General features: G+C 35.7%; 1 protein-coding gene and 1 pseudogene across 15 annotated transcripts in view; one reads left to right on the top strand and one right to left on the bottom strand.

Moving 5' to 3' along the window:
- Positions 1-22102, top strand: part of LOC107514820 (serine/threonine-protein kinase Sgk3) — a 120024-nt gene that overhangs the window by 76711 nt on the left and 21211 nt on the right. For 13 of the 15 annotated variants that reach the window (XM_036233290.1, XM_036233288.1, XM_036233287.1 and 10 more), the window contains 7 exons: positions 173-388; positions 4887-4970; positions 7655-7727; positions 10743-10818; positions 17041-17128; positions 20237-20286; positions 21074-21112. In XM_036233290.1, coding sequence (XP_036089183.1) covers positions 311-388; positions 4887-4970; positions 7655-7727; positions 10743-10818; positions 17041-17128; positions 20237-20286; positions 21074-21112 — 488 coding nt within the window. In that variant the 5' untranslated portion in view covers positions 173-310. The remainder of the gene's footprint in view (positions 1-172; positions 389-4886; positions 4971-7654; positions 7728-10742; positions 10819-17040; positions 17129-20236; positions 20287-21073; positions 21113-22102) is intronic. The other 2 variants (XM_016152932.2, XM_016152933.2) reach the window with 1 other exon arrangement.
- Positions 13218-13356, bottom strand: LOC118612272 (annotated as a pseudogene).

Genomic DNA, 22102 nt, shown 5'->3' with positions numbered 1-22102 from the left:
ATATGGATATAACAGAAACTAAATCTCTAACCTGAGTGGAGACTTACGATAAAAAATAAATTCCTATCAGAATAAGCATAAAATGGGTCCTGTGAACAAGCAATGACAAGTCATGGTATTTTAAAATTGTTTTGCTAATCAGGTTTTTTTTTTTTTTTTTCTGTTGGTTAAGGTTGCATGATGGAATTTGGACATTACCTCAAGAAGTTTTGTGTTTTGGATTAGCTAATTGTGTTTGTCCTCTGCTGACTGTTTCTTCGGACTCATTTTTTGGTGTCCTTTTGATGCAATAAACCCAAAGGGACATACCATGGACTACAAGGAAAGCTGCCCAAGTGTAAGCATTCCCAGCTCTGATGAACACAGAGAGAAAAAGAAGAGGTTTACTGTAAGTATGTAAGGCAAAGCGTGCGGGGGAAATGCAACGTAGAGCACACTTCCATTCCCCTTTCTTCTTCTTTAACCCAGAACATCCTCTCCCTGTCTCCACATATCCAGATTTTACTTCCCTTTCAAATGCTGTATATCCTCCGCCATCTTCCCCGGGTACTGTAACAGAATACAGTTTCTTTTTCAGTGCAGGTTTTTTTGCCAATTTATCTATCCTTTTGGAGAAGCTTGTGAAACTATCCGATAGACCCTCTCGCCAGAAAATATGCATACACGTGGATCTTGACACGTGCACGTAATATATGTGCTCTCTCGGGAGTGGGGGCTAATGGGCTCCGGAAGTCATCAATCCCATCATAGGAACCACTGTCTTAAAATTTCCTCTGTATCTTTTCTTAGAACATTTTGTCATTTTCTACCTCAGTTTTTTAAATATTTAATCTGGTATTGTATCTCTTTTTTCATGTTAAAGGCAAAGCCTGTTTCTAATTTTACTTTTTCTCACCATAGTACCTACCATAGAGCTTTACGAAGAATTAGCACAATGAATATTTGCTGAATCGGTGTATCAGTGCCTATTATTGGAGAATAGTCACTTTTCTAATTAGTGTAATGAAACATATACAGAGATCTCTGCCCTCCTCCCCCTGAAAAAAATGTCATTTGTCTACAGCTGATCTGGTCTTCCTTGTAAACCCCCATCCACTGGATGGTACGAAGGAATTCACTTAACCCTATTCCGAGCTAAAATTTAACTAGTTCTTTCAAGTAAAAATACCAAGGCTCTCTCCATTTTGCTCTTTTTCTTATTTGAACGCACACTTTTTCTCCAGTTTGGCATCGTAGTTTGTGGGAGGAGAGGTGTCCCCCTTCACAGCGTTTGTTGAGTTGATGACTGACCCCACGGCAGCCTGATGAAGGACGGCTCTGGCACGCTTGTCACCCCCCTGCATCTTCGCCATTCCAGGTGTAGTGACTGGTTTGACAGACGTCCGGCTGTGACTGACCTACCTGATTCAGCACTGGGCATTTTTTTGGCATCCATTTCTGACATCTGCAGTCGATGAACTGACTTGCTCTCTGTTCCTTGTTGGGTCGGCCATGGTGGTGGCAACTCACTGCCGACTCAGCTTCCCCTTGGCTCTCAGTGGCTGTAGAGCCCACTGAGGCTGACATGGCCTTCACCTGCTCCTGAATCAAGTGGTCTGCCCCAGCCTCTGACTTGGGTCACTTGGCCACTGCCAGTTGAGGCTCATGACAAGTGACTTTCAACTCAGAGTCTGTTTCACATGGGTGCCAAGGAAAAGCTGGGGAGTTAAACCCTTCATCTGACCACTCCATTCTGCCTTCTTTAGCAGGTGGGGCCAGAGCCCCCAACTGGTGGTTTCCTCCCAAAGTCCCGGACAAGAAGCTGAAAACAACCCTTCTATCCTCTGTTCTCCCTTCCTTCATAAACACAGCTCCATACCCTGCATGCACCCAGTCACAGTGCAGAGAGATGGTAATGTGCTTCCTCTGGCCATTTGCCTACTCTCAGTCTCTATGTTGCAGCAATACCTTAAGCATTATCTATTTATTTCACATTCGTATAAGCAAATTTTAGAAACATCACATTGATGGTGAACAAGAAGTCAGTAGTGTATCTTGGATAAAATAGTGGAGTGTGTGAACGTTTTTCTTTCTTTCTTGTCCTTATTTTTACCTTTGGGCCATAACCCACTTCAAGAGCATAGCCTACTGCCAAGTTTGAGGGAATTTCATTCATAGCAAATACATCTTTTTATTTTTAGTGGGAGAAGCAGTTCCATGTCTTGTGTGAAAGGGTCAAGGAGGCCCGTAGCGTGTCTCGTACTCCGCTGTCCCAGAGCCGGCCCCTGAGTTCCCGAAGGCTGGGTCCAAGTCACCGTGTTCGTTCCCTTCCTTCAGATTCTCAAATGTTGCTATGTATAAACTAGAACCTCCACACCCCGTCCTACCCCTTTCACTCTCTGTCTCACGTACCCCATTCAAATTTTTAGACGCCAGTCTCACCACGTGGCATATTTTGTATTCATTTACGTGTGACTTCCCTGACTGGAATGCAAGTTCCTTTGAAGCAAGAACGTCCCTCACTGTCATTTCACCAGTACCTAGAAGGGAGAACAGAGGATGTTCAAGAAGTATCTAGTCTATCAACGCTGAATGAACAGTAATAGCATTAAGTTCATGTGTTAGTTGCTGATCAGTATAGTATATTCCTCAGTCCCCAAGAAGCTTGGTTCTGGTCAGCACAGGTAGGGTCCACCCCACCCAACGCAGACTCTGTGTCCAGCTTCAGCAGGCCCAGGTGGCCACATTATACTTCGGAACAAAGATAGAGATTGTGTTATTTACCGTTCAATAATATTTTTGTACTCTAGTTCTCATATATCTTTCATATAGCTCTATATCATGAAGCTTTTAACAGAGAATTGCATCACATCCTAGGATGTCTCGATGTAAACCAAGTCTAAATTATACTTTCATTTATCTACTCAGCAAATTGCCATTGAGTTTCTTTGGTATGCCAGATGCTGTTCTGGGCACTGGGGCTATGGTGGGTAGTAAGAATGGCACAGTCCTTGCTTCCAAGAAACTTACATTCTGGTGGGGCAAGACAGACAATAAGGTTTAAAAAAAAACTTAAGATAATTTCATATTTTAGTGTTATACTGCTTTCTGTGAAATCTTGTGCTTTTTTTTGCAAATATTTTTTTTAAATTTGAAGAGTTTTTTTTTTTTTCCTTTTGGTGTTTAATTAGAACTGAAGACCTTTTTCATAAATCATACTGCTAATAACTTCTCAGGGCTTTATCTTAGTTCCTGTAAATTATTTGCAGCCTGGAACTGTGGCTTGGGTTCTAGTCTTGACTGTGCTTGGGTAACCATGGGAAGCCACCCTGCCGCCTAGGTTTCTGATGCTTTTGTAGCAGTCCTGCTCCAGGAGTATGCAATCCTGAAAGCTGCTGAGATAAATCTGGAGGCTAGTCTTAGAAGCAAGGTTCACCTTCACTGGCATCTTGGCCAGGTCCGGGACCCTCTGCTTCTGCACTCTCCCCACATGAGCAATCCTGATGTCCTACACCCAGTAGCTTCCTCTACGACCACTGGGTACCTTCTTGGTTAACACTGGAAGAGCCACATCACCACCCTGTAGCTCATGTAGGATGCTTGGCTGTTCTTTTTCTTTTAGTCTAAGTGATTTATCACGTACCCACATGTCTGATACCAATGACTTTGCTTCGCCTTCCAGGTGAGACCTTATCCCTCTCACACAGAGGCATGTAGCTTTACATTCTGGAACTCCTCCTACTGTGGGCCTGTTAATGTGCCCATATCTCAAATGATACTACAGAATTCGTGCACTGTGATCACACAGTATCAGGGAGGTCCTTTCTCACAGAAGTATCTAACTACGAACTTCTCAGTGTTGCTAACTGGTCTTTCATGGGAAAGTATAGTTTATACATATTTGTATGCCCATCTAAATTTAACCTGGTTTATTTTAAGTTGTCTAACAGACTATGGGCCATTTTATTGTAAACCCCAAGCAACTCATATCTCTTTCCCTTAGTCTTCACTCATAACCCAAGCCATTCATTAGTAGAGCCTTTCCTCGTAAACCTGTATTCTTATTATTTTTCTCTTAGAAATGATACAAGATCTTTGGGGTCCCAAATAGATTTTTCTGCTTTGGTATGTTGAACTATAATCTGAGAGTATCTATGAGATGACTTGTGAAAGTTAATTCTATATCATAACTGTTGATGATTTGATACTGGTTCTAGTGCATGGAGAGTTAGAAGATGTAGATCTTAGTCTCACAAGTTTGTGAACTTGAGAGTGTTACTTCATTTTGGGGGGCTGTGATTTCCTCATATGTATAGTGGGAACTGTAATATTTTTTCTGCTTACTTCATAGGGTTGTTAACTATGGTTATATGCAATTATGTCTGTATGAAAATATTAAATCCATGTAGGTGGCATTAGGAAATCTGATGATGAAGTCTTAGTTTGAAAAATACTGTATAAAAGATGACCTGGAAAAAGGAGAACTAATAATTGAGTGTTTACTATGTACCAGGCATCATTTTTGAAAATACTTTATATTTTCAGGGTAATGGTTTCTGCTGGAGGAGAACAAGGAGGATATCATCAATTGAATCTATAATGTTTTATTCTTGGGAGAAAAAATCTGAAACACAAATGGAAAAATATTAGAATTTATCTAAATAATGAGTACACATGTGTTCGTTCACTCTATTCTCTGAAAATTACAGAAATATAACATTTTAAAAATAAAATATTACCGTCAACAAGATAAGATACTTGTGTGCCTTGGAGAATCATACATAAACATTAACATCTAATATCAATTTCATGAGTATGGAAACAGATTATTCATATATTTAAGTAGCTAATGTGTTTTTTGTAATCAAATGTTATTGTGTTGTTTTTATTATTTTTTGTTCTCTCAGGTTTATAAAGTTCTGGTCTCAGTGGGCAGGAGTGAGTGGTTCGTCTTCAGGAGATATGCAGAGTTCGATAAGCTTTACAATACTGTAAGTAATAGTTTATACAGTTTTTAAAAACAAAACACCTAAGAAAACTCTAAAATAAGAGAGATTTTATTCAAATGATTAAATAATACTCATGTATCAGACAAGCAGAAAAGGGTAACAGATTCTTCAAAAGTATTTGAACTTTGGAATTCTTACCAAAAAAAGGAGTGGGGACTGTTGAGAAGTTTTAAATAAACTATTTGGAGATACGACATGTGCAGCTTAAAATACATTTTAATGTTATAGAATATTAGAAATAAATCCTTTCTACCTACCTCTCTAATAACTGTAATCATCATGTTATCTCTGAGTGCCCAACACTTTCTTAGCTTTACTGTTTTCTTCTGTTAGTTTTTTTTTAATACACATGCAGCTGAACTTAATTGTCTGTAGTTTTACGTATTGCTTAATCAAAAGATATTGAGACAGTCTTTTTGACTATATGTGAAGTCACACTTTTGAGACAGTTAGAGTTTGTACATGAGAATGTCTCCTGTAATTTTTCAGTGATCTTGTTTTTTAAATGGTTTATATTGGAGGCTGGGTGAGGTTTGAATGCTCTATTTGAAATTCTTGGATACCATTATGATTAGCATTTTTGATAGTTGTACAAATCTGACTACTTATGAGGATACCTGGGTTATACTCAGGTAAAAATAGTGGTAACAACACACGTATGCACTCATACAGGGTTTATATGAACTTCTTGGAGAAATGAGATCAGATTTTGTTCAATGAACTGCTAATAACTTAAAAGTTGAGATTTCATTTTATATGTTGCTTAAGAGATTATATAGGCCAGATGTACCTTCTAAACATGTTTCCCTTTGTAGAATTGTTTATAAGAAGGAGGAGTGTAGGGGATGTCATCTGAAAACTGAAGCATGTAGAGATCTATGTGAGAGAAAAGCTTAGTATCCTTGTGATGGCTTCATGTCTTAAATGACTATTGATTAATTAGGTGGAGTGTTAATATTTGGGTATCTTTAAGCATAAAGGTAAAGTAGGAGAGTTTGTTTTGTACCTTTCATTCTCTTTCCATAAAACACCCCATCTTAAGGTTTTTTCAGAAAATTTTCCTTAACATGTAATTTTTATTACCCATATCCCTCATTTTTCCTATGTATCTTTTTTCATTTTTCTTATTTCCCCATTTTCTGTGTCTATCTCTCTCATTTTACATAACTCCTTCCAATTCTGCCTCCTGTGATAAGTGGTGAAGAGAAAAAAAAAAACAGGAATGGTATCAGTTGCATTTTTTTCAAAATTAAACCTGGCCTGGATGTCCCTAAGTTTGAAAATACAAATACTTTCCTTATACTTTTAGAATAAAAGACAAAAAGTATAGTTTCCAATCTGTAAGCATTTTGTCAGTTTAAATGTATTTTTTGACTGTCATTTACATTTTAAAACTTTTTTATGGAAATTGTTGAACACCTACAGAAATAGAGACTGGTGCAAATACAGAAAATAATATAATGTACCATCCAGCTTCAATGATTACATGGCGATGATTCTTTCATCTCTGTCCCGAACCAGCCCACTCTAATTTTGAAACAAACTTATTCATCATATCATTTAACCTGTAAATGTTTTAGTATCATATCTAAAAAGATAAAGATCCTTAAACATACACACACAATACCATCATCACATCTAAAACTAATGATAATGTCTTAATGTAAAATAACCAGTCAGTGTTTGTGTAACTGGTTGGTAAGTCTATCAACTGTCTTTTAATTTCTAGGTTTTCCCCTCCACCTCTCTTATCTTTCCTTTACAGATATTTTGTTGAATAAATAGAGATATTTGTCTGCAGACTTTTCAGTCTGGATTTCGCTGATAGCATGCTCATGGTGTAGAGTGATTAATATGTTCTTCTATTTCCTGTCCATTAGATATATAGTTTCTGTGTGTGTGTGTGTGTGTGTGTGTGTGTGTGTGGCTTTCTGACCTGAAGCTTACAATAAAAATAAGCATTAACTCATTTTTATGACTTTACTGCCCCAAATTTAAGTTCGTCAGGGCCAATTTCTTCCTTCTCTGGGGATAAGCAAATCTGACAAATGTATTAGAATAATGATAGAGAGAAGGCTAACGTAGAGGATATTGAAAGCAAAGTTAGCCAGCTTTCATAGAAAACAATTGTCAGTTTATTCATAGAACACAAAGGTCACCTCTCCCCTGAGGTAATGAATGGTAATACGGATTCATAACTTATACACCATATTCTAGTCTAAGCATTTAACATAATTGATTTCTTTTAAGCCTTTCAACAAAGATAAGTACTAAAATTTTACAGGCAAGAAAACAGAGGCACAGAGATGTTAAGAAGCTTGTCCAAGCCTATATTGGGACAATATGAGTCTGGTATTTTATTGATATAATTCACTATTGCGCATTTGATCATGATATATTTAAAAGTATGCCTTATGATGGATTTTCTTGTTAATCAGATTGTATTTTTTTAAACTTTTTAAAAATTAAGTTTATTGGGGTAACATTGGTTAATACAATTATATAATTTTCAGGTGTGCATCATAATTTGACATCTGTATATTCTATTGTGTGTTTACCACCCAAAGTCCAGTTTCCTTTGGCTAGCTTGTATTTTGTTTTGGTGCATGCATAACTAGAAGACTTATAAAATTAATTTCACATAATGTTATTTTTTAAAATTCTAGTTAAAGAAACAGTTTCCTGCTATGGCCCTGAAGATTCCTGCCAAGCGAATATTTGGGGATAATTTTGATCCAGGTGAGCAATAACTTCATACGAGCCATAAGTGATGGTTGAAGTTTGAAGGCGAAGTTCACATATTCTTTGTACTGTACAGTGGCGCAAAACTCTGCAAAGCTAATTGATCTCATGCTCTATGAAAATAGTGCCTCAGGAAGGTGCTTGCTGTGTACCAGGCATTGTTTTAAAGACATTACATGTTTTAATTCAATCCTCACAACAACCCTTTGAGTTGGGTATTATTATTATCATCTCTAATTTAGGATAAGGAAACTGAGATACGGTTAGGTTAATTAATTTGCCCAGGGTCACAACAGCTAGTAAATGTCAGATTTGGAAGTTAAATTTAAGCAGTCTGGCTTCAGATAAATTTATCGATCATTAGGGATACTTTGGGGTACTTTTCTAACCCCGAAGGACATTCTTTGTTACCTTGAGAAGTGATCGGGTGCAGGAGACGAAAATGAGGATGAGATTGAGCCAAAGCGAAGTATAAAACAGGCTTTATTAGGGTCTGCGGGCGAGGTTCTCTGGTCCTGAGGAAAGGGGCCAGAGAAGTCGCACGTGTCTGGGGTATAGGCGCGGTTTTTAAAGGTTTTGGCCCAAGATGTCGGTGGGGTTACAGGGCGGGGACTTTCCGTTTGGCTGATCTCAGGATGTCGGTGGGGTTACACGGCGGGGACTTCTCTGGCTGATCTCGCCACCCAGGAAGTCTCTGCTGTAACTTTGGTCGTGAGCCGCCGGCCATCTTAGGTATTGAGCCACCTTCCCGCCGTTGTAATGGCGCCCATGAGCAACCGAACAAGAAGCATTTGTTAAACATATACTCTGTACACAGCACCCTGCAGCCCTCTGAATGGAGTACCAAGAAAATGTCCTATTGCTCACCCTTGGGAAACATAATGACACAAAGGATCTCAGGAGCCTGGAGCCTGTATGTCTGAACCCTCAGGCCTGGAACTTTTCACTAGAATCCAAAAAAGCATTCTAGGTCACAAATGACTGACTACTTATAGACAGAAATCTCCTTATCCACCAGAAATCCTATCAGAAAAGTCATCTGTCTGTGCCACAGGTGAATCCCAACAAGCCAGAGTGCTCTCCCTCCACTCCATCCTACCTCCTCAGTTAATTTGCTTGTAGCCGCGTGATTCCTTACATGTCTGCTTTCTTGGTCAAATTGCTTGTCTCGACTGCTTCCGCTCTGTAACCTAACCGTGTACCATCACTTTCCCTCCCACACCTTTTCACTGGGTCGTGTGGAAGTCTACTCACCATGAACAAACTTTATCTTTTTCATATTTCTTTCCCATTCTTGCTTTAATTAAAACTTGGTTCCCCGCCCCCACCCCCCACTCCCAGGCGGCTGGATGATCCCCTGTGGCTCTCTCTTTTTGTGCATTTTACTCAGGATTGGTGAGGGTTCTCACTACCCCTGTTGATATGTAGAATTTTCACTTGAGTTTGTAACTACAAGGTAGATTCTTTTACCTCTACTGTATTCATGAGGAAACTGGAGAATTAGCAAGTATAGTTTTTAATGTAACCTCACATATGCTTTATTGTCTGGTGGCATAAAGAATGCCCTTGGAGTTTTACAAGATACCTTCCTGAAAATTTTCAAGAATTTCATAGTCGAACAAGAAAAAAGTTCCAAGTGCATCTGGATCTTAGAGACCAGATCTAATTTATATTTGTTCTTTTATATTTATACCTACATTTGAGAAATGGAAATAAACCTACATGACTGAACACAATCCATAATTTTGGTGACACTGTACGTTAAAACTTTATTGAGTAGAAATCATTTAACAAAAGCAAAACTCACTGTTAAGTTGAATGTTGTTGATAGGTTTTTATCAAGATGTTCACTATTTGAGACATTCTCTCAAATCTGCTTTTTCAATTTTTAGAGTATACAGCTGCTTCTCAGCTTAGGACGGAGTTAATGACCAGATAAACCCATCATAAATATAAAATATCTAAGTCAAAAATGCATTTAACACAACTAACCTACTGTGAACATCATAGCTTAGCCTAGCCTGCCTCAGACATGCTCAGGATACTTACATTAGCCTGCAGTTGGGCAAAATCATCTTGCCGCCACACCCCAGCAGAACAAGGGAATACTGTACTACATGCCACTAGCCCAGAAAAAGATCAAAATTTAAACTTTGAAGTGTGGTTTCTACTGAGTTCTTAGCATTTTCACACTATTGTAAAGTTGAAAATTGTAAGTCAAACCATTGTACGTCTGAGACCATCTGTATTTCTTAAGAATTAGAGTTTAGGATGATGGATTTTGACCTGACCACAATAAAAATAGTAATAGCTAAAGATTGTGCTGTTTCTATCTATCTACCAGGCATTTGCCTATAAACTTATGTGCATTGTCTATTTTAATCCTATAACAGGTAAAAATGTTGTTATCTCCATTTTACAAGTAAGAATTCAAGTCTTAGAAAGGCTCAAGGTCAGTTAACTAGTAGGTAGCAGAAACAGGATATTTGAGTAATGTTTTCTAATTTCTAGAAATATTTGTGCTTACGCTTCATTGCTAAACTGCTGTTGCATGAGCCTCAGTTATCAACAGTCAAAATGCTTTGAAGATGCTGAAGTACTGTTACTTGTTAGGAAAATGGTCCAGTGTAATTTTTAAATTAGTATGATATTTTTTCAGTCACCAATGTCATACTGTTAATTTTCATTCATTACCTGGTAGTACATGAGGAGTTGAACAAAGAAAATACCTCTCCAGGTTTTTTTAGAACCTAAAATAAGCATTTTTTTTTGGAGAATTTTCTTTTGCAAGATATGTTATCTGCTTTATTTTAATTCTATAGTCATTGGATTTATAGATTTTAAAACATATATTTCTAAGTGTTTTTTATTCTGTATCAAGAAACATGAATTAAGAAATAGCTTCTTAATCAGACGTCACTATCTTGTACTTATCTCTTCTATGTAAGTGCATTGATGATAATTAAATCATCTGACATAAATAATCCTAACAGTTTATGTCTCTCTCCACAGATTTTATTAAACAGAGAAGAGCAGGACTGAATGAGTTCATTCAGAACTTAGTCAGGCATCCAGAACTTTACAGCCAGTAAGTGGTTTTCATTGTGTTCTCGAGAGATGCTGAAACCAAAGCTACGGATATTGAATAAGCTACTGATAGAGATTTTATATGTTCCGTGGAATGTTACTGTGATATATATCATAGATATGCCTATGACATATATATCTGATATGTATATTTATATTATGTGTGTATACATATGTGTATATGTGTTTGTAAAATCTTCCTCAAGCATTTTCCCCCTGGTAATCTTAACTGCTCTTCTGACTATCAACTCAAGGCCCACGTTATTGTCTTTTCCCTTTTGTGCTTGCATTAGTTTTGCAGATTAAACGTGAAAGGACTTTTCGGAGTACACAATTAAACATTTTGCTAATTGTTCAAAAAGCATTTATTAAGTACCTGATATGTACATTGGGAATACAAAGAAGAATGTTCATCATCCCTACCTTCCAGAGGCATAGGCTTCCAGTCTAGTGGGAGAAACAGATATCTCAACAAGCAGTTAAAGCTAGGAAAATTTTATAGTAGAGGTGCTAAAAGATAACAGAGAAAAATGTGGCCAGCTCTTCTTGGTGAGGTCAAGGAAGGCTTCCTGGGACTTAAAGAAAAGTCATTCAAGAAAAAAAAAAGAGGCGGGAAGAACATTCTAGGGAAAGAGAGCAATACGTGTACCAGAGTCTACGAGGTGCCCGGATCATTCAGGACACTTACGCATGACTGAAACACAGAGGAGGTTTTCAGCCAGGAGATGAGGCTTTGAAGGAGTTGACAAGGGTCAGGCACACATGCCACACTTCTTGTTCCACCTTGGGCGGTATTCTCTCCTATCAAGAAGGCCCCCGGTCCTCCACACGGCATTCTAGGCAGACACTTAACATGAAGGCACTTGCCCTGCCCTGAGTTTGCCTTGTGCTAATGAGTTTAAAATCCTTCTGTAGACCAGCAGCTCATGATGATGGTAAAAGGATGGGTCCTATCAGAAATACCTAGGCACATATAGGTATATCCATGATCTGAGACATGTTTTCATTTTTGAGTCTCGTAATCGGGTCATGGGTATTCATTATATTTATTGTGATTTGTAGTTTACATATGTGTTACTTTTTTTTGTACGTATAAAGTATTCTAAGAAGAAATACAGAGGGTAAAGTAAAATATCCAGGGAGCTTTTCCACAGCTCACCTATCTGTGTAAATGTAAGCGTTGCCTTAGGGACAGTCTTTTCAGAATCACACCACTGAAGGACTGTATTTTTAGCAATTGTTCTAAAAAAGATTTTTTTTTTCTTAAATATAGTTTTTTTTACCATTCGTATAGTTTGTTACAGTGGGCTCCTACCATTCTGAGCTGGTCCTCTGATCTCCTTTTTTGAGTTACTTACTGTAATTTACTGAATTAGTAAAATGTTGGAATCGAACCTCCCATGACCGGGATCTTCTGCCCAGTGCTCCGGGTTTCTCTTGATGCGCCTAAGGACAGGGAAGGGGGGTGGTCCAGCGGCTTGCGCCAACTCCAGGATTAGCCGGTACGTACGCTGAAGAACAGCTGCCTTTCCATTCAAGGCCTCCAGCAGGTGACAGGGGGCCATGAAAACGGGGACAAACCTTGAACTCAGAGTTCCTGCATCTGATGTATATTCCTCATCAAACAGCCTTTTATTATTTGGCTCTTTGCATAATTTTTTTTTAAACATTATGCCTTTTTCCTGGGACAAATTCTGTTATCTTCAGCTTACATCTATCCTTCTAACCTTGCATTTTTTTCATATGCATTTGAGATTACTTCGAATTGGCATATTACTGGCTCCTTTGAAATATAATTCATACATTGAGAGCTTAAATTCATTTCCTTCTCTGACAGAGCCTTGCATGGAATAAGTATAGAGTATGTGGTGGTAGTGGTTATTATTTCTCCTGATATTTTGAACAGTGTTACTTAGAACCTCTAACACTGTGTGTTAAATTCTAAATATTCATTCTTGATCTAGAAGAATAGTATTTTAAAGACATTACATTTAGTATTAACATGCAAGTAAAAGCAATTTGATTATTTTAAATTTAACATCCTACATGATAGACAATTCTTAAATATATAGCCCAATGGATTTTTACGCACATATGCACTTTGTAATTACCACCATTGGTATATAAGGTAGAGAACTTTTCCAGCACCCCAAAAACAAATAGCCAAGATTTTTTTTAACTTACTTTTAACTGACATTTTCTTTTTAATACAAGCGACATTTTATATTTTCTGGATCTGATCTGTTGCTAACGAACTTTTCTTAATTTTCTTTCTCTTCATTTGAACATCAAACTATTTATAAAATAGTACAGATTTAAGAGAGCAAGAAGAGAAGCCAATCAGCAATTAAATCTTTTTTAAAAAATTATCTTATTTCATTTTTACTTATTTATTTTTTACACTTACAGCACCTGGTCTTCCTAGGTGGTCTCCCATCCGAGTACTAACCAGGCCCGACCCTGCTTAGCTTCCGAGATCAGATGAGATCAAATGAGATCAAATGAGATTGGGTACATTCAGGGCGGTGTGATAGCAGACCAGCAAGTGTATCTTGAACACCTACTGTGTGCCTATTATTACTGTGTTAGCAAAATGCCTTTTGAAAATAGCTTTACTTCAACAGAGAAGAGTTTACTTTTGAAACAACTTTAAGATTGATTTTAAAAATTATTAAAAAACTGGAATGAGATATGTTCATATTTTTCTCAGATCTGGATAAAAAGTTTTCTGAGTGTATTGGCAGTGAATGATGTATTTCAAAGTAAAACTGACAAATCTGACTAATAAAAATGTTTGAATCCCCCAAAATCACAAGGGAAATTAAAAATCAAAAATATAGAAAAAATTTTCCATGGTAAAAAATAATAGATAAATATGCTTAATGTAGAAAGAGCTCATGTAGGTAATACATACTTAAGACACCAAAAGAGAAATAGACAAAGTACATTAGTGATTTACAAAAGAGGAAACACAGATGGCTGATTAATTACCAAAGAAACTGAACATTTCCTTATCTGAGAAATGCAAATGGAAGCAAAAATATCTTGTTTAACTTTATTGCAGCATAATTTATATAGGAAAGAGCACAAATCATGACTATACAGCTTAACAAATTGTGAGAAAGTGAATATATCTGAGTTGCCACGCACCGCCCCCCAACCAGCACCCTGAAGCAACTCGCATCTCATCTCAATCTCTCTTCCTTCCCTCCTTTCCAAAGGTGATTAGATTACTCCCCTGACTTTTTTTGGCAGCAAAGGTTAATGTGCCCTGTTTCCAAACGTTATATAAATGAAATCGTACAGCACATAGGCTCTATCTGGCTTATTTTCAGCCATGTGAGAGTCATCCGTGGTGCTGCATATAGCTGCAGTTGGTTCGTTTCCATTGCTGTGTAACGTCCCATTTTGTGCATATACCTCAGTTTATCCAGTCCACTGCTGATGGACATTTGAGTTGTTTCCATTTTCTGACCATAATGAATAATGTTGCTATTAACATATCTTTTCGTGCACATGTGTGAGCATTTCTGTTGTATCTCGGAGTAAACTTCTGGGTTGTAAGCTGTGTGTATATATATGTTTAGCCTTAGTAGGTAATGTGAAATAGTTTTCCAAAGTGATTGTACCAATTTACACTTCTGCCATCAATGTACGAGAGATCCCATTGCTCACATTATCAACACTTAGTGTTGTTAGTCTTTTCAATTTTAGCCATTCGGGTGAGTGGGTAGTGGTATCTTATTGTTGCTTTAGCTTGTATTTCACTGCTTACTAATGAAATTGAATATCTTCTTTTTAAAATACTATTTTTCACTTATTATCAGAGATGATAATATGAACTTAACCTTTCCTGCTAACCCTGGCTGAAGAGAGTCTTTGAATTGTACATATACTCAAGGAGGGTATAGTAATTGGTACGACCTCTCTGGAAATGAGCTTCAACTTTATTTAAAGCCTGAAAATGGGTTTATAATTCAGACCAAATATTTTTATTTTCAAAAAGCTGTAGAGAAAGTCATACATGCAGTTCTTGTGTTATGCACAAAGATTGTCAATTTCAATATTACAGTAGTGAAGTTGGGTAGTTAAATGTTGGAAGCCACCTGTCCTAAAGAGAGAGAATCGTTGCATAACTTTCAGTATATCCATGTTATACAACATATGTCTATCAAAAGTGATCTTTTACAAAGAGTTTAACAACTTGGCGAAATGCTTATGATGTAATTTGTAGGTGAAAAACATTAAAATAAAATATTTTAAATATAGTATGATCTTAACTGTAGAGAAAAAGACTGAAATAAAATATGCAAAATAAGGAGTAGCGGTCTCCGTGTGCTAAGATTCAAGAAGTTTTTTGAGGTAAAATTCACATAACAAAATTCATTATTTTAATTATTTTAAAGTATTCAGTCATTGTGGGTTTTAGTATAGTTACATTGCCGTACAGCCATCATTATGATCTTATTCTATCTCCCTAAGCCTAATCTAACATTACTGTCACCCCAAAAAGAAAGTGCACTTGCGAATTTCCCCTTTTCTTCACTCTTTGGCAACCATCAGTCTGCTTTTCGTCTTTATGGATTTGCCTATTACAGACACTTCATGTAAGTGGAGTCATGCAACACGAGACCTTTTTTTCTTCCTTTGTTCACTTAGTGTAATGTTTTTGAATTTCATCCAAGTCGTAATGTGTACCAGTACTTCATTCCTTTTCATGGATGAATAATATTTCATTGTATGGATATATACCATATTTTGTTTGTCCTTGACAACATTTGATAGACATTTGGGTTGTTTCCACTTTGGGGCTATTATGAGTAATGCTGCTAGGAACACTTGTGTATGAATTTGTCGTGTGGGCATCTGCTTTTGTTTCTCTTGGGTACATACCTAGCGTGGAGTTGCTGGGTCATATGGTAATTCTATGTTTAACTTTTGGAGGAACTGCCAAACTTTTCCACAGTGGCTGCACTATTTTATATTCTCACCAGCCTCTCCCCCCTTTAAAAATTATTTTCATCTTTCTGAATTTCTTATCACAAATTTATATTATTTGTATTTAATTATTATGAACAATTTTAGAACTCTTGCTTTTGTGACAACATGGATTGACCTTGAGGGGTGTTGTACTACGTGAAATAAGTTAGAAAAAGATTAATACTGTATGCTCTCACGTATATGTGGAATCTGAAAAAACAAAAAAACCAAAAAACTCATAGATATAGAGAAAAGATTGGTGGTTGCCAGAGGCAGAAATTAATTATATCTCCAGAAAAAAAAAAAAAGAACAATTCAGGAGGAGGTAACTCAGATATAGAGATTTAATCATTCCTCAGGAATGTCACGAGTCCATTCACGACCTCTCTTTTAGTCCATTTTTTTCTCTTGTTCGTTGATCTTCATACCCATTTCTTCATTCCCACTGTTGATACCCACTTCGATATGTTTGTTATTTGTCTGTGGATGTCTGTTTATTGACTGTTGCTTTGTGTCTGTATTTACTATGAATACATATATGGATCTGTACTGTAGTTCCTTGTTTCTGTGGTTCCTTGATTGCTGTTTCGTATTCTCTTCGGGCTGTTACCATAGCTTGCTTACTCATTACCTCGGTGGTATAAATAGCTGTTTTGCTTTTTATTCACTACTGTAGAGAATGTTTCAATGATTAGTTACATGTATTTGACTGAATGAACCTATCTGTAATTTTTTCTGTGGTTTATTCATAGAACTGGATTTTCTGGGCCCAGGAAAAATGCATACACACTTTCACCCAGTATTGCCAGATTGCTTTTCAGAAAAATTGCCTCAGTGTACATTTTCATCAGTAAAACATGAGAGTGTATTTTTTTCTCTATCTCTACCATCTTTTGATATTATATCTTCCTAATTTTTGCCAGTCAGTGGACATAAAATGGAATCTCATTATTGTTTTAATTTGTATTTCTTGGATTATTAGTGAATTTAGGCATCTTCATCCATTTCCTTAATTTGGGTTTTCTCTTCTGTGAACTGCCTGTTTATATCTTTGCCCATTTGTTTGTTGATTCTCTATTTTTTAAAAATTAATTTGCTAATCATTTTATAATAATGAACATAGTGGGTTTTGTTTGGCTTTATTAATGCAAATGCTACTATAGTTATTTTTATTTTCATTTTAAAAGGGAGAAAAGCTGTAGAATGCTTTCAAAGTCATACTAAAGTTAATTTTTGTTTTTAGTCCAGATGTCAGAGCATTCCTTCAAATGGACAGTCCAAAACATCAGTCAGATCCATCTGAAGATGAGGATGAAAGAAGTACTCAGAAGGTAGTAAGAGGGATTGTATTTTTTTAACAGAAAAAATACCATTCCCCAAAGATGAAATTATTGGCAATTTAGGACATTTACTTAAAACGAAGTAATTTCATCCTTTGTCGGTTTTCTGCTCTGTAGAATACATAAAGACAAATGTGTACACTTCTTATTGATTACCATTTTTTATACAATTTATAGAATGAGTACTTTTACAATAAAAATTAGTTCATGTTTAATTAAAAGAAGTTTCGAAAATAGTAAGAAGGGAAATATTATCCATATTATCACCAACCAGACCTAGTAATTTTTAACATTTTAGTGATTTTCTTTCTAATCTTCTTAACATATAGGGATTTTTTAATTATCTCATTTTAATTTTATAATTCTGCTCTCTTTACATCATATTTTTTGGTCACTGTATGTCTTCATCATCACTATACTTGAATAGGATATTTTTAAAAAATAACATAAATGTAATGAATTTGTGCCTTAGTATGAAGTTATTTTCTACATTTACTTTAGAAAATTATGTGGGAAAGGTAAATTACAATAATTTAAGTCAAAAGATTATTCATTAGCAATTTAAATTATAATTACAAATGAGATATAAATATGATAATACCTTTATAATTCAAAATTGATTATTAGTACTTGTTAAATATATACATGAAAATCAGATGTTGGGTTGAAGGGCATTTTTGTTTTTATAATGTCTTTTAATTTTGTCATGGTTCTGTTTTGTAATTTAAAAGATAATATGAGTTGGACCATTAATGTCTCACAGCTAAAATCATCATTTGAAAATTGATTTTTTTTTTTGTGACTTCTGGAAAGTAGTAATGTTTCTATGATGCCCCAAGAGGATTCTCAGTTAAGAAAATAGATTTAATCTTCCAATCTGTGACATGGTTGCTCCTGGGACAATGTAAAAGGATATTTTAATTTTATATCTGCGCAGCTTGTCAAAGGAGTAAACAAAAAACTAGAAAAACATTTGTAACAAATAATGCCTAAAATGGAATAACATCTATAAAAATAACATCTCTAAAAATCTCATACAAACGAATTTTTTAAAAGAATAACATTTAAGATCTCAATAGTTAAAAGGAGAAAGAGTCCTGAAGAAATACTCATAATAAATAAATATGTGGGAAAATGTTTAACCTGATGCCAATAGTAAATGAAATTTTTAAATGAGAGTTTTCTTTACTATATTAACAAAAAAGTAAAGTAAATAAAATAATACAGAATCGAGAAGGTAAGGTACAATGGGCACCCTTAGGCATTACTTAATGTTGTTATAATTTTATGCAACTCTTTTGGAAAGCAATTTGGCAATATGTATCAGACATGAAAATATTCATGTCACTTGGGAGTCGATGAAAAGAAATAATTCTTCATACAGAAAGATATTCATTTCAATATGATTTATAATAAAGAATTAGAATCAAGTTGCCTATTTATCAGATAGTATTTGTCTCTATATTGTACATTTAAAAATATTTTTGAAGATGATATAGGTTAAGTTTTGACATATAAAATGAAATCAAGTTATAAAATTTTATACTCATTTACAGTGTGATTATAGTCAGTTTTTGACAGTTATGCAAAAACTGTGAGATTACTGTTAAATATTTACAAAATTATCTATTGGCAAAGTTATGGATTTTTAATAAAGTCTTCTTCCTGGTACTTTACACATTTTCCAACTATGAGTATATATTTTTGAATGAAAAAGATGAAACTATTCAAAAATATTTCAAAGGATAAAAATCCAGCTCTCTGCCTATTCATTGAAAGAAGTGTATTGAAATTACAGTTTAGCTTGGATTATGTTATCAGATTCTGTAAAACACTGTAATATTTAAACAGAATCACAATAATTTTAAGTCAAATTATTATTCCATATTCCTTAAACTAAACTTATATTGCTGTATGTCAGTTTTATCTCAATAAAACTGAGGGGGGAAAAAAAGATGTTACAATTGTGTCACAATAGGGCATTATTACATGAAGATTTTTCATGTAAAAATATCTTTAGAAAAAAATTTGATTTATAAGTAGAAAGTTGGTGCCAGTGTTGTTTCATAAGAAATGTTATACTTCAGAACTTTTGCCCTTTATTTTTAAAAATTGCTTGTATTCTGGAGATTATGTTTCAAATGAATTTTAAGTAGAACTATATATGACATATATCCCTAATAAGAAATTGCTTAGATAAAATTTGTTGGTTCTGATTAACTTAAGTTTTTAAAAGCTTATATGAAGAATAATTGTATAAGGCTCTAGTAAAAGTATATACATTTGAGATATATGTAACTAATTTAATTCTCTGAATGTATAAAGAATTTCAGAGTACATTTATGTGAAGCATTATGCTCTTACACATGGCTTTTATTTATGAAAAGTACTCATTTTTAGCAGGATCACTGGAACTAATCTTTTGAGATAATAAGTTACATTTCTAGTTAATTATTGATAAACTAGAATCTTTACTAGTTAAATTACTTTATGGCATACTAGATGAGTAAAGGTTTGCTTCTAAATTGTAATGAGGATTAAATTTACTATGTTAACAGTTGTAAAGAGAAGAACCTATCTAAAATGTTGATACTACTAAAATGATATAATTAGAAAGGAAAGCACTCTTAATTTTATGTATTTGCTTTAGAAATAGGTTTACCTCCCATCAAATTAAAACTTTCAATCTAGCATTTTCAGTCTTCATCATCATATTATCATTTCCTATGTTCGACAAGCTATTATTTGAAAAATTGAAAAATGAAAGCCATTTTAACCAGTTTTTTAAATGTAAAAATTATTCCTCTTAAATTGCAGTTTTAATAGCCACCTCTTCCAGTTTACATCATCGTTTGCCACTTTGAGCTTAATTTCTGCCTTATTCCTTTCCTTAAAACTGCTCTTGAAATTTATCATAAAAATGATTATGTATATTTCCAAATAAGTCAATACATTTATTAAGAATTAGGACTTCAAGTTTCTTTAACATGGCAATACATCAAATATCTGGTACAGTTGGGTATATTTTTTTAAAAAAACATTCTTTGACGATTGAAGCTTCAATATGAACAATAATTTTTTTCTTCTCCACTTCAACAGCTACACTCTACCTCACAGAACATCAACCTGGGACCATCTGGAAATCCTCAGTAGGTTTGATTTGTTTTAAACAGCCCTTTCAGTTTTAGGAAGATCTTTTTTTGTGACTCTGCAGGTAGAATTATACCAGTTTAACTGGAAGCTTATGAAATATAACCATAGTTACAGTGACTATTGTCATATGCTTGCCTAATTTACTGCTCTAGCTTTGCATTGCTTTAGTAGAGCTCTAAGGTGTTTTTAATCCACAAATTACTGACTAGGTTCTGCTGTATTGCCTTTGTCACTTTCTCTGTCTCTGTCTCTGTCTCTGTGTCTCTCTCCCTGTCTCTCCCCCGCACACCGTGTGTGTATGTGTGTGTAAAATCAGTAGACCGTATTTCCCAGGAGACCCTGCATCCTAGGAGACACTTGGGAAGTGTTCTGCCGAAGGCACCTGTGCAGGCCTAATTGACGTTCTCCTGGTGCTCGGTGTCATTGTCACTACCCTGCTTGTTAGCCAGCTTCTTCCAGGGTAGTCGTGATGGATATTAGCCTGTTAAAGGCTCTTCAGCATCCTTTATGCAGTTTCCCTGTGGTCCTTTCTTTATTTGACCCCAGGGGAAACATTTTGAGGAACACCAGGAGTAGTAAATACAGACTTCATCTTGAGTGTCAACTCCAGCAATTCACTGGAAGTGAGTCAAGACCACTTCTTGGCTCGGTGTGAGGTGTGCCCTGACAGATTAGTGATGTCTGCCATGGGTCAGAGAAGGAATTTAGTGTTGCTATCCTGACTTACAATTACTTTCACAGCCTTATTGGACTAATTCTAAAGTATTCTATCTTTTATCCCAGGATACTACGCTTCCCTCACCCTTTTGGTCCACTTAAACAGTGAGTATAGACAGATAAGAGACATGGTCCAAGGATTGGGTCCTGGGACGCTTCAGCGTGATAGCAGGGTGAGGGAGGAGCGAGTAAAGGAGACTAAAGAAAGGAGGAAAACGAGGAATTGGTGGCACACAATCAGGTGAACAAAGTGCTCAAAGAAGGAGTAATTAAATCTGTTAATGTCGCTGAGAGGGCACATAAAATGAAGATTGAGAACTGACCTCTGGATTCGATAAGTCACTGGGGACCATTATGAGCAGTTTCAGTGGTGTGGTGGGTACGAAGACCCTGGCAGGAAAGAGTTCAAGAGATAACTGGAGGAGAGGACAGCAAGTATGGGTAATGAGTTTCCATCACTTACTGAGGAGTTTTTGCTGCCAAGGAAAGCAAAGAAGTGGGATGTTGACTGGAAGAGAAAGTTTGATTTTGAGTATTCTTTTTGGTCAGCCAGCAGAGCATTGAGTTGGTCAGGCAGCACAAAAACAGGAATTTGCGTTCAGTTAGAGTTTATCACTAATAGTTGACAGTGGGTCCTTGAGGATGGCCTCAATGTGTTTACTATGAGGGATTTATATATTTTTTCACTATCTATTTAAAAAATGAGTTCGGTATCTCAGCATATCATTAAGGAACAAAATAACTAGTCCAAAGAGCAAATTCTTGAAGAAGAGGAACATCTAAGCTTAATTACGTATTTATTTCCCTAACTTTCACCTGTTATTATTTAACTTAGACTTAGTGTTGCTCTTGTGTTTGAATTGACTATTTTTTTCGATAATGAATTGAAGCAAATTTAGAATTTAAATGGAGTCATTCCACTCTCCTTTGTACAATTTAAGAATTCAGACTGTGTTGAAGGAAACAGTTCTTCTGGCTGCTTAATCTCAGCTTTCTGCTACCCTGTGCTTTTGCCTACGTCCAGCCAATGCCATTTTTACCTATAAGTTAATATTAATAAATCTTAGTATTCCTTCTGGCTTTCCTACTCCTTGC

This window comes from Rousettus aegyptiacus, unplaced genomic scaffold (assembly GCF_014176215.1).
Source record: "Rousettus aegyptiacus isolate mRouAeg1 unplaced genomic scaffold, mRouAeg1.p scaffold_m13_p_15, whole genome shotgun sequence".
Taxonomy (NCBI): Eukaryota; Metazoa; Chordata; class Mammalia; order Chiroptera; family Pteropodidae; genus Rousettus; species Rousettus aegyptiacus.
The sequence above is the reverse complement of the archived record's forward strand: the minus strand, read 5'-3'. Positions and strand labels throughout refer to the sequence as shown.